Here is a 13,098-nt window from a genome sequence, read left to right as displayed (position 1 = left end):
CACTTTTCTTTTATTAGTCTACAGACTTTATATACAGTAGTTACTCAATCTAGATTTATTATTAACCTGCCTCGTCGGGGACTTGCCCAGACATGACTCCAGGCTTACGCAGAGGTGATTCCCGATCGAGGCCACGTGCGTCACACAGGTAGTTGTTGACATAATGGCAGGTTGGAGTACACATCCCACTGAGTGAAAACAGGTTGCTATATTTTCACCTTTACATTTAAGTGATCCGCACAGTAACTAGCTTGTCGATGCGGCAGACTCTCTTTCACTTTCGATTCCTGCTTACTCGCCTGGACTTACTTTAACTACTGAAAAGTAGTTAAAGTAAGACTTCTACGAAGTCTGTGACGTTCTCGATGGCGAGTTAAACCATTTTTCAGCAGCCACCGACAACATGAAGTACGCTGGAAGTATGTGGACATAAACAACCAGTATCGTCGTCGTCGTCCTTCAGACAAGCTGTCAACGCGTGTCCATACAGGTACCTCTGCACGAGATGGTGTTTGAGCACAGATGGCTACCATGGGTTACCTTTAAGTGTGCTGAAGTATTGCAATGTATTTTCCGGGACAGAAGACTAACTGAAAAATGAGAATACAGTAAACTCTGCGTGTTACCATGTTATTCAATAAGGTTAAAACGAAAAAAACTAAGTTGTTTTGAGGTTTCAGTAGGGATGCTATCATAGGTTGGTTTACGTTTTGAAGCCATGTGTGACGGGGTTGTTTGTTTTTAAACTTAGGGAACGTTAGAAATTACCAAGATTATTATTGCATTTGACAGACTAACTTTATTCTGTCTGCAATAAAAAGACTTCCCTTTATATGCATTGGGTGAAAGCTCGACTTCAGAAAAATGTGTGTGCTCCAGATCCAGACTAAATGGACATACATGGCCTCAAGGAATGAGACAGAGGTTAAGAAAAAAATGCTGTGTAGTCCCATGTAGAGTTTGGCAACCCTAGTCGTGAACCAATATTAGATAATCTGTGGGGTATTTTGTGGGTATGTCTATAGCCTCAGTATTAAATTACGTTGAAAAAATCTGGGTAAATGTTAAATGTGTTAATTCTTTATGGCATATATTCAACAAGGTGCTGGTGACATTCCTCTGAGATTTTGGTGCATATTGACATGATGGCATCACACAGTTGCTGCAGGTTTCGCAGCTTCACACCGATGATATGGATCTCCACTTCCACCACCTCTCAAAGGTGCTCTGTTGGATTAAGACCATAATGTCTGTGCAGGGCTTTTTAGTGCAACGAGTTCATTGTCATGTTCAGGAAACCACCTTGAGATGATTTGATGTTTGTGACATGGTGTAATATCCCGCTGGACGCAACCATCAGAGGATAGATACACTGGGGTCATAAAGGGGTGGATGGACATGGTCAGCCGGAATTATGAGGCGCAGTTGGTAGTAAGGGGCAGCTCTCGTTGAGTTATAGATACATAAATTTTGTATTCTAGACATCAAATAAGATATTCTAGACATGCTATAATAATAATAATAATAATAATAATAATAATAACGGAGAAAACGTACAACATCAAGACAGCCCTATTTATTTGCCTTTTCGTAAGAGACGTAAAATCATCTAGAATGCAAAAAAGTATTATTGAAATGACTATTTTTGAGTCATTTCTCCAAGGAGCAATTTGCATGATGTGACCACTTTGCATAGTTAAACAACAGACCTAGGCTACATATTTAAATTTCTGGTTTCTGAAAGTCTTGTACTTTGTTTTAAATACAGGAAATGGAATTCCAAAATTTGTTGCTAAAGGTGGGTAAGGCACTGTCTAAAGATGAAGTGAAAGCCTTGGTCTTTCTTTGCACTGACCTCCTGGACCAAAAGCCAAACAAGGTGGAAACGGCCAGTGAGCTCTTCTCCTGCCTGATGAAACAAGACCATCTCTCACCTGAGAACCCACAGCTCCTGACCGAGCTTCTGGTCACTACTGAACATCATGCCCTGATCCGGGATCTCTGTCTCGCTCCACATACAACAACGAGCTTTATTTCTCCCTACAGGTATGCCGTTCATGTTTCGCTTCGTACTGTTTCGTTTTTCTGATTTAGGTTTACATTGAAAAATAAATTTTAATCTGTAAAGCTATTTCTATCAAATGTTTTTTCTGTAATTCCAGGAAGCTTCTTTACAGCCTCTCTGAAGAAATTACTGATGGTGATCTGCGAGAAGTGAAGTTCTTGTTAAACACGATGATCCCACGTAGAAAACTGGGGGAACATATTGTAAGTGCGCCTTCAGAAATGTGGTAAATGTAGCCCATAATATTTCATTCTAGTCCTTCTTTATAACAATGTGTTATGTATGTGTACTTGTTACCTGTAGCATCGCCTGCCATACGTTGTCACATTTTCCTTTGAGCAAACCTGCAGAACTTCCGCACATACACTTCATTTTTCCATCAGTGCAAAGACCTTGTGTCATTTTCAGACTACACTGGAAGTCTTCCTGGAGATGGAGCGCATGGACCACCTTAGCGAAAGTAATCTAAACACCCTGGAGACCATAGTGAGGGAGGTGTGTCCCATGCTGAATGCTAAGATCAACCAGTTTAAAAAATGGCGAGGTAAGCTATTCACAAAACGTCTCTTGCTGAATGTAATTTCAGTTTCATTTGATTTTATTTTTGAGTCTATTTGCCATTCTGTTTACTTTGTTTTGTAAGTAAAGACGGAAAAGAAACAAAGTTCTATTCTTTTCTATTTTAATTATGCTGAGGTAATTAGATTACTTTTCTGTTGGGACAAAAACACAGGTCCTCTAATCTGTGGGATTCCACAAGGTTCAATTCTAGGTCCATTGTTGTTTTCATTCTACAACTCACAACAAGAGTTGCCTCACAGCGCTTTGTATTGTAAGGTAAACATCCTACATAATAAGGAAATGAACGTAAACAATCACACAACCTCGTATGAGCAGCACATGGTGATGGCAGAAAAAGTTATTTTTAACGTCTGAATTAAGAAACCTCCAGCAGAAGCTCAGAGGGGGGCGGCTGTCTGATGCCAACAGGGTGAGGGGAGGAAGATGGACCAAAACACTAACCCTGGAATAAATGATTAAATGCAGCTGTAATATTTTATTCTTCACTGTAACATCTTATTTCTCACAGTGTTCATTTGCAGACAGAGGCTTTCAGTTTGTGACACCAAGACTCTGGAGCAGTTTACCACTTCAGCTACGTTTCTCTCTGCGACTCTGAAGAGTCAAAACCTTCTGTTGAAATTTTCCTGTTTAGCCAGGCCTTCTGTTGACATTCTCTTTTTATTAATATTATTATCTTATTTTATTATTTTTATTCTGTTCTGACAGGTTGCTTTTTCAGGTTGTTTCTTTGTTTTTTTCCATTCTATTAACTGTTGTACAGTGCTTTATGACTTTATGCCCGTGAAAAGACATAAGTAAAGTTTATGTAACCATAGCCTTAAAGCAGGGCAGGCATGCACTTTGACCATTTGCTTTAAATAGAGGGTGCTGTGTCTTATCTTCACTTCACTTTACAGTCACATTCCATCTTATTAATGGTTCTGTTTTTTGTTTATGTTTTTACTAGAGCGAAGCTAGGACTCTGTTTGCTCTGATCCTTATCAGGGCAATTGTCGATCTTTAGTGGGGAGGGGCCCATTTGGAAAACCAGCTAACTGTAAAAGTCATATTTCCTTTTGCATTCCATTTAGATGCTTGGATAGCCATATCTGGTTCGAAGCGGGCTTCAAATTTGTCTTAAGCTTACAGTTTGAAACACTACTATTATGGGTTGTTTTTTTGTTTTTTTTTAGTCTATCAAAGTTTACTTAGGTTATTTTTGTATATTTTGCAAGTTCGTATTGCATACGAATACAAGCAAAGTCATTTAATACTCTAAATCAGTTTGTTAGAATCATTAGCTTCAGTCAGGAATTAGTCAAAGATTTGTTTTGAAATCATTTTTAATGATCTTTGAATTTGACTTTCCTGAATTCCTCTTATGGGGAGATAAAAAAAAAAAAGAGCGTCAGTCACATAAACAGTGTCTCTCTTCCACAGTATGTCTTTGGTATCTTCATCCCCTCACCCACAACCGGTTGCGGCAGATGGCCGCCCCTCCCTGAGTCTAAACCTGCTGGAGGTTTTTTCCTGTTAAAAGGGAGTTTTTCCTTCCCACTGTCGCAAAACCTTTTACCTTAGAATATAAAGCGCCTTGAGGCAACTGTTGTTTTGACATAGCACTGTATAAATTAAACTGAATCGAATGGGTTAAGCACTGAGACGAGCAGTCGTGATTCAAACAATAGCTAAACTCTTGTTTAGCTTTTTGTGAAATAATACCAGACGTTTAAAACCTTGAAATATAATTGTTCCCCCCGCAATTATTGCCCTTCTTTGCAGTCACCTGTCCTGTTATGACAACTGATGCTATATCAACTCAAGAAAAGGAGTCCGTCACCATGCCGATATCGCCATCTACAAACACACAAGATGAGGTGTGTGTATTTTTTTTCTTATATATGTGACATGCTTAAATCGTAATCACTGGTTACGGCCCTGGCACTACATTTAATTTGAGCTGGAGCCCTCCAGGCGGATCATTCTTCCCTTTGTATACTTAGTTTTCATTTCAGAGTTTAACTTGTGGATCAAATAGAAGTTTACAAGTAATGCACTGAATCATGTCTTCCCTGTAATCTGTGTCATTTATCTCTGTAGGGCTTGGGAACATATCCCATGACATCTGAAAAGAGGGGCATCTGTTTAATTGTTAACAACGATAACTTCAGTAAGTCCAGCCAACTAAGGAAACGGGAAGGAACTGAAGTGGATCAAAGTAAGCAAATTTTGGCAGTCAATATACGCTTCATGTTTGTGGTCCTGCATCATCCTTAGATCGTCTGTTTCTTCCAGAATGTCTGCAGAGTGTGTTTCAGTGGCTCGGCTTTAAAGTGGAGAGCCACCATGACTGTGACACGAACGAGATGCTCTCTGTGTTCAAGGAGCTTGGCAAAAGAGACCACAGTCGGTTTGACTGCGTAGTGTGCTGTGTTCTGAGTCATGGTGTGGAAGGCAGCGTGCACGGTGTGGATGGATCCACTGTCAAGATCAGTGATTTGACGGACCTTTTCAATGGATTAAATTGCCCGTCTTTAGTGGGCAAGCCCAAGCTGTTTTTCATCCAGGCCTGCCAGGGAAACAACGAGCAGCAAGCTGTCTTCATTGAATCTGATAGCTCTGCATACAGCTTTCATTGGACTGATGCTATAAAGGCTAAACAGGGTATCCCAAATAGTGCAGATTTCCTGCTGGGAATGGCCACAGTTCCTTTTCATGTTTCCTTCAGAGAGAGAACCAATGGCACCTGGTTTATTCAGTCTTTGTGCCAAAACCTTGTTCAGATGGTGCCCAGGTTAGTGAACCAAAATATCAAATATAATAAAAGAAGAAGAATGCTTTTTTACAAAAATGCTGTACATTAGCTCACCCTGTGTCTTATTTTTCCTAGGGAGTTTGATCTCATGTCAATCCTGACAAAAGTGAATGCAGATGTTAGCAAGAAGAGTGATCGGTATGGTCAAAGAAAGCAGATGCCTCAGCCAGCCTTCTCACTCAGGAAGAAGGTGGTGTTTCCGGTTCCCAACGTCCCTCCTCCATCTATTCACAAAGCATCGTCAAATTCTTGATTTTTGATTACTTCAGAGCTGTGGATGCAGATCAAGAATTAAATGCAACAATTTGTTGAAATGCAGAAGTTTTCTATCAAAATATTTTTAATGCAGTTTTGTGTAGAATATTTTGAATTTTAGTCCTCTGTGATCAGGATTAATGTTCTTAATAAATGTGGCTCTCGATAACCTCACCAGGTCTCCGTGGTAACTTATACTACTTATGCTAACATGCTCTCGATCAGGATGTTTTTAAGAGTTAAATGTTAATTCTGCTGTTAGTGTTGGATTATAACAACATTCTCTAAGTGCCATAGAGCTTATCCATTGATGCTAATGAATGAAGCCTTGCAGTGGAGTCTGCAATTGGATGTCATGTCTGTTGGCAGCCAGTCTGCTGGCACAGCTCCATATGGAGAATTGATTGAAATGTAACCAGAGTAATTAATATTGTTCATTCTTTAAAAAACAAGCAAACAAACTTTACCCTGTTTTGTTACATTCCTAAGTAACTGTTGTAAGTGAAAAGTGAAAATCAAGGAATACTGCATTACATCAAAATACAGAATCTACTAAAAAATACTTCTCAGTTTCTTTATAAAAATGTTTTGTCAACAAGCACTGTAATTCTAATGCACACCCATCCTTACAAGACAAAAACGCAGTGAAGGTTAAAGACTTGCCTTACACAAGAAACTTTGTAACGTCAGCCTCCTTAGTGATCCATCCACCTCGTGACAGTGAGTCACAGCTGCCTTTCCCGCAATCATTAACGCTTTAGATGTGTACTGTGTATATTTTGTAGTCAGTAATGTGTTAAGATTTAAAAGGAACCTTTTGACATTTAGCCTCGTTTGACTTTGTCTAATAATCGGGAGTACAAATCTCTACAACAAAAATTGCAACAATTAAAAGTAAAATGTGACAAAGCTACGCCTACAGAATGTGTGACTCAGAGCGAAAGGCCTCACTCTGTTCCTGTACCTGCTCTGACAGGCTGCCTAAACGTTCGTCCTATCGCTGCAACACCTCAGCACGCAAGTATTTTCCACATACTGATAATCTGTTGAAACCATATTTCCATGTAACAACCAGTCACACTTGTCAATCAACCGCCTTCTCCTTTTACTGCATTGTTTGTTGCTTCTCCCTCCAAATGCTCGACTTCTTGCAGAAGTTTTTTGCTATGAAAAATATTACAGGTAACATTACCATGGCAACATAGAGCTCATAGACATTTACTAAATAAGAGTTCCTCTTTCGCAGTTTAGACAGACTTCACTCGCTTGTTTTGTCTCCAAATGGCTTCAACATATGACAGAGATTTATGTGTATTGCAACAATTTTCACTCACTAATGGAGTGATCAGCACACCAACTTTAACTCTGAGTCTTGTTTATCGAACCAGACTGCAGCGGGAGAACCTGAACCATATACTGAAAGTGCCAAAAACATGAGAACATTCTTAGCATTCAGTAATTTCCTTTGTTGAGCTGAGCAGCTCACGTGCTGAAAGTAATAGTAGGTGTTTAGGTCTGACAGGGATTGCCAGTGCAACTTCTACAGAGACGTGACCATGGAACACACTGAGAAAGCTATGTGAGTGCATGATTTTTATATTTTTTTAATTGTTTTTGGGGAGTAAAAGGATAAGTCAAAACTTTGGTGGCTGAATTACAACAAAATATAACAAAGTCTGCCCCTCCAAAAATAAATTTTCAGGGAACAGCAGAAAGGAGGAGCACAAAGACAAACAAGGCAAAACATAAACTATGACACAACCCGAAGAATGACTTTCGTACTAGTCATGGCTGTGGGGTTTTTTGTAGGTTTGATTTGACTTTCCTGTTGTTATTGACCATGTCTGAGCTGCAGAAACCCTGCACTTGAACCTCTGTCTCCACCTTCAGGTCGACTCCATACAAGTCCCTTGAACTGCTTCTCTGATTTGCTTGTGTCCGACTGACAGACACCCAGATCAGTCTCCCTGCCCTGCACTGCCTTTAGGATGTTAGGTGTGTATTATATGAGTTTATGGTAAAATTAAATGTAACTATGAATTTGCATAACTTTTCAGCCCACACTGGAGCTCTTTCTGGATGGACAGAGTGTTTGAATGACAGCAATTTAAGCAAGTTGTAGACTATAACTGAAATAGTGTGTCCCCTGCTCATTGAAATGGTCAGCCAGTTTAAAGTACTGCAGGGTAAAAGTTATAAAAGGACTTAAAATACAAAAGCAAATGGGTTTAATCTGGTTCCTAACTACTTACCAACCCCCTGACATTAAAAAAGCTGCCTGCTTTAGTAAGTCAGCAAGAAGTACATCTATAGAGGCAAGCTGGTGAGTTGAGGTCAGGATCGAATGAAATTCAAACATAGCTAACAGTGTGGCCTGACCAACTTTGGCTTCTACAGGAAATTTCATGTGTTTCAGTGGTGAATCAAAATGCGCCCTAATTTCCAAACCCTTGTCCCTCGTTGGTGTTTCACATCCACAACGCACAATGAAGATTTACAGCATTCAGTTATATAAAACCACAATACACTATGCATACAAAATTACATTAAATACATATATGAGGAAAAATATGGTCTAAGAAATATACACCAATGAATATAATTTCCAAAATTATGAATAATTGTGGAATTAGCCTTTGTTCTGATTTTCCAAATGTGGCATTTTGCTGTGTGCTTTATTTAATTTTAGAATTTGCAAGTTGTAAAAGGTAATAAAGTGAACCCAGCTAAACTGATCTAACAAATATCAGCCTAACATTATCAGGAAAACAGTAGACAGTCATATCAGTCTTACACAACCTTAAGCTTAAAGCTTTAAGCTCAGTTGTCTTAAAGCTTTGGGTGTTTGGTATGTTTCCTTACTTTGGGCTCTTTCATGAGATTTCTCTTGGTTTAAATATTATAACTCAATTTCTCTATGACCGTCCTTTTGTAGAACCACTTGATTGCTTTGCACAACCTGCATTCAGTTGAGATTCACTTCAGACAAATTTCCCAACATTTTCCTTTAGAATTCGGAGGCGTAGCATGTAATTCATTGCTCTTTCAGTGATGGTGAGCTGTCCTGGCCCGTATGCAGCAAAACAGACCCAAACAATGACAGCATCACCACCATGTTTCACGAATGGGATGAGGTTGTCTGGAATGCATTTCCTTATCCACCCAAACCACTTGTTATTTACCCCAGTAAATGTAATTTAAGGATTCATCTATTAAACACTGCTCAAACAGCCTTCTGGAGTACCCACATGGAAAGCAGGATTGTTCTTTTGAACTGGCTTTTTTCATGCAGAACAATATCAATGAACAATAAAATAAACATCAAATGAAAAACTAAAACAAAAAAACAGCAACTGGGAAATTACAGTGCTACCATTGCAACTTCATTAGATTTAATTGCATCATACTCTTACTGTGGGGACAGACCATAACCACCTCTACTCTATAGCCAGGCTTTAACCAGCAGAAAATGTTATCATTTAGATTCTCAATCTATGATAATCTATTTATTTATTTATTGCTGTTTAAACAAGCATTGCTGTTCTTTGTGTTCTTTTTGTCAATGCCAGCTATTATATTATTATTATTATTATTATTATTATTATTATTATTATTATTATTATGTAGTAGCAGTAGTAGAAATAGTAACTGTAAATTTAAAGATAACGCAATACAACGTTTTGTTCTTTTTGTTTTTTTACAATTTAATCTAGATTTTTTTTTTATTTAAAAAAATGATCTAAAACATGTTTTACGGGGACACTGTCCCGTCCAGTTGAATAGGTAGGACTCACCGGTAGGTGGCAGTAAACGCTTTAGCTCACACATTCTGACGTGCGTTTGACCCGCGTTGATCCGGATGTTGATATAATGTTAAACTGGCGATTGTTTCCCCGGCGAAAGTACAGTGAGGAGTTGCTAGCGTTGACAGGCCACTTAATGTCCATCACAGAATCATTGCTAGATGTCCAGAAAAATATCTCATCGTCGTGTTTAAAAGTTGTTTTGGCCGGAACAGAGTCTGTAATCAGACCTGTGAGGAACCGTGAGCTGCAAACATGTCTCAATCACCAGCAGTGAAAAGCGAGGATGCGAGGTCAGTGTTTTATGTGATTCGAGGTAACGGTGCACAATCAACCAAACCGCTTGCATATCTAGTTTGTGTCAAATAATAATGTAGTTAAATTAAAGTGCTTATTATGGTATATTAGCTAGAAGCTACAGCTGAAGTCGTGCCAAGTATTTGGTCTTAAGTTGTATTTACGTGTTGCTTCTTTCACTAATCTTTTAAATAAATGGCGTTAAATAATAAAAAAAATGTCTGCACTGATTCACCACAGCTATCCGCTCTGTATGAAAAGGAGACATCATCATCAGAGAGAAAGAGGTGGTAGCCAAATATCCTAGAGCTGTAATCAATGGGAATTCAGTCATAACAAAGATGGTGGTAGAGGTACAACTTCCAGGGTTAAAAACGTGGGGCGATGATGCTGATAGCAGAGATGATGAATGATACCTTTTGCCTTCAGTGCTCCCTCATTCAACAAGGTGGTGAATGAGATTGTTGCTCCATACTGACATGACAGCATCGCACAGTCAGTTGCTGCCGGTTTGTTGGCTGCACGCCCATGATGTGAATCTTCATAGGCCCAATACCTTCCTTACAGTCTACAAACAAAGAGACTGACACTCACAGTTTTAAATGTATATAGTCTGAAAAGCTGCTTTGGTAATTTATGTGGCACATTGGGGAAACCTCTGCTGTACATAGTGTGTGCAAGCAGAGAAAAAGAGAGCTTTTAATTTAATTCAATTTGATTTTAATTGTAATTTTTAGCAATGCGTGTCAGAATCATCATCATCTTCTTTTAGCTGCTCCCTTAAAGGGTCTCCACAGCTCATCTCCTGCCACCTGCCACCTGCCACAGCAACCATCTGTACGTCCTCTTTCACTACCTCTATGAGTCTTCTCCGATCGAGCTTGACTGATATAGGATGCCAATATTTGGTGATTTTAAAAAAGTCAACAACAATATACTGGACAACATAATTGGGTTTTTTTTCTTTCAGACTCAAGACATGAACAGATTTCTCTAACATTTGTTAAGTGTTGGTATTTATTTGTTATTTATTGTTCTTACTAGGATAATATGACAATTCACTTTTAATAGAAAGTTTTTTTGCTGCATCAAGTCATGGATGACTTGTTTTTGCTCTTCAAGACTGCTTGGTTCCACTGTTTGTTGTATTTGGGGTTTTTGTGTTGCCAACACAACAAAGTGAAGGTGAAAGTTGCAAAACTCTGTAACATCAACACTCATACTATAGTTGAAAGATGTTTCTACTGTCTGTTCTTTACTCTTTTATTTATTAATTAAAATTTTCATTTATTAGCTGTTTGTAAAAGCCAATAAATGGCTATTTTCTGATACACTGTATGCAAATAGCTAATACCGGCTGATATATCAGTCGGGCTCTAATATGGAAAATGAAGTGGCATGTCACAGGAATTACAATAGTGTAGTCTGAGACATAATAGATGCAATTAAAACTTTAATAGACTCACTAGACTGCATTACTCAGAAAGGAACTGCTCCATTTAATTTACCATCCTCACTGTTAAATACTTTTCCTGTACATTTTCTGGGGTGGCTGTAGCTCAGGTGGCAGAGCGGATCGGCCACTAACCAGAAGGTCGGTGGTTGATCCCAGGCTGCATGCCAAATATCCTTGGACAAGATACTAACCTCATGTTGCTCTCTGATGCATCCATCGGAGTGTGAATGTGTATGAATGTTAGATACTTAGCACTTAAGCTTAGAAGTTCTTGTGTGAATGGGTGATTGGGTGAATGAATTAGCTGTATAAAGCGCTACATAAGAACCAGTCATTTACAAACTAAGACAGTATAAAGGAGTTCCTGTTCTTGTCAGTCGATAATGTCTCAGATGATCTGTGTCGCTGCCATGGTTATGGAACAGTGAAGAAATTGCAAAAAGTTCTTTGATTAAACTGTTATTTCATTGATTAATCATTTAGTTCATTATTTAGAGAAATTTTCAAGGCAAACTGGTAGAAAGTTGACTTATTCTGGCCTCTAAAATTCTGTTCATTAACAATTTTGTATTGACAGCCTTTTGTTGTTTGTTTTAAGACAAAAATTAGATATAATTACATTTTTGGTACTAGGGCTGATAAAACTGGGAAAACATGGGCGTTTTCACTTTTTTCTTACATTTTATAAGCAGTTTAAGTGCACAATCAGTCATCCTGTTGTCATTTGTTATTCTGTCATTCAAATTTAATGAGTCAGTTATTACAGTCATAGCTCATAATTTGTCTGTCCTTGTGTTGACTACGTGCAGCTTGGATACAAACGAATCACAGAAAAGCAACTCGGGGAAAACGCCGATACAGATCCTGCATGAATATGGCACGAAAAGCGGAAATCTTCCTGTGTACGTGATGGAGAGGGCTGAAGGAGAGGCTCACCAGCCCAGCTTTGTCTTCAGTGTGACAGTCGGTGACGTAAGCGGCATAGGTAGGCTACACTGTCACCCCTGCTGTGCTGATAGCTGGCTGTCACCGAATGAGGGCTTTTATTTGAATTGAAAATTGCACCGTGGTAATTCAGAGAGAGTGCCTCAGGCTGCAACATGTTCTTTGTCACTTTGTTGAATTTCTCTTCTGTTGCTGAAGCAAAGTGTTTAAATTTACCCTCTGTATCCCTTGTTTTTTAACAAAGATATTACACTTCAGGCATAGAAAAGTGCAGGTCCAGAGAAAAAGGGTGAGAAGCAGTTGGAATGCTCTTCATGTTGAGGTGATGAGAAATGACTTAGTGTCTGTATTTAACATCTGTCACCAAGCCTATGCTTTAGGGGAAAAAGGCTTCAAAGTTGAAGTCTTTTTGTTCTTCCCACTAGCCTCTCACACTTTACATTTGATTAGGATACTGTGGCTTTCAGTTAGGTTTATTATTATTGCTGTTTTGATATTGTATAACACAGGCAACTGATTGGTCTTTTTTTTTCAGGTCAAGGGCCGAGTAAAAAGGCTGCTAAACACCAGGCTGCAGAGGCTGTTCTAAAAGCTATGAACATAGATGCTGGAGTCATGTAAGTAGAGTGTAATCGTTTAAATTACTGGTTGGAAATAAAAGTTGTACTCCTCAGAGGTTCGCAAATAATGAATATTTGCCTCTTTGAATAGCAAGCGGACTTTGTGCTGCCAAATAAAGTTGGCAACAGCAAAGCTCTGATAATTTATGTTCATTTTCTGGGTAAATCGTCAAGGCTATAATTAGATTAATGAGCAATGAAAAAAATTTATTGCATCCCAAATTAGTTTCAGTCAAAACCATGCCAGTGTTGTGGAACTTTAACAACTCAATCTGTCT

At 38.7% G+C, this 13,098-nt stretch overlaps 2 protein-coding genes across 3 annotated transcripts in view; both read left to right on the top strand.

The window, feature by feature from the left end:
- The first annotated feature begins 57 nt into the window (after positions 1–57).
- casp10 (caspase 10, apoptosis-related cysteine peptidase) lies at positions 58–5,873 on the top strand. Of its 2 annotated transcripts, none has more exons than XM_005723522.2 (8): positions 58–490; positions 1,769–2,046; positions 2,163–2,268; positions 2,474–2,609; positions 4,412–4,506; positions 4,730–4,847; positions 4,925–5,423; positions 5,520–5,873. In XM_005723522.2, exons 2-8 carry the CDS (start codon positions 1,772–1,774, stop codon positions 5,695–5,697), a joined length of 1,407 nt encoding a protein of 468 aa, XP_005723579.1. In that variant the 5' UTR covers positions 58–490; positions 1,769–1,771; the 3' UTR covers positions 5,698–5,873. The 2 variants fall into 2 exon arrangements, with proteins under 2 accessions (XP_005723579.1, XP_005723578.1); XM_005723521.1 differs by lacking the exon at positions 58–490 and adding an exon at positions 1,156–1,222.
- Positions 5,874–9,561: 3,688 nt separating this feature from the next.
- prkra (protein kinase, interferon-inducible double stranded RNA dependent activator) overlaps positions 9,562–13,098 on the top strand; it is a 21,089-nt gene continuing 17,552 nt past the window's right edge. The window contains exons 1-3 of the mRNA XM_005723520.1: positions 9,562–9,795; positions 12,065–12,240; positions 12,736–12,817. Of these exons, the coding sequence (XP_005723577.1) occupies positions 9,758–9,795; positions 12,065–12,240; positions 12,736–12,817 (296 nt within the window). The 5' untranslated portion in view covers positions 9,562–9,757. The remainder of the gene's footprint in view (positions 9,796–12,064; positions 12,241–12,735; positions 12,818–13,098) is intronic.

The sequence above is a fragment of the Pundamilia nyererei genome, unplaced genomic scaffold (assembly GCF_000239375.1).
Source record: "Pundamilia nyererei isolate P.nyererei 1_Seehausen unplaced genomic scaffold, PunNye1.0 scaffold00009, whole genome shotgun sequence".
Taxonomy (NCBI): Eukaryota; Metazoa; Chordata; class Actinopteri; order Cichliformes; family Cichlidae; genus Pundamilia; species Pundamilia nyererei.
This window is presented reverse-complemented; position numbering and strand designations above follow the sequence as displayed.

What these genes read in the sequence shown, in the direction of transcription:
- casp10 (XM_005723521.1), top strand. Translation starts at nt 1,193, where the DNA reads ATGGATCTCCACTTCCACCACCTCTCAAAG. An exon ending in CTACAAACACACAAGATGAG is followed by an intron (nt 4,507 to 4,729) that starts GTGTGTGTATTT and finishes TTATCTCTGTAG; the next exon opens with GGCTTGGGAACATATCCCAT. An exon ending in CTTGTTCAGATGGTGCCCAG is followed by an intron (nt 5,424 to 5,519) that starts GTTAGTGAACCA and finishes TATTTTTCCTAG; the next exon opens with GGAGTTTGATCTCATGTCAA.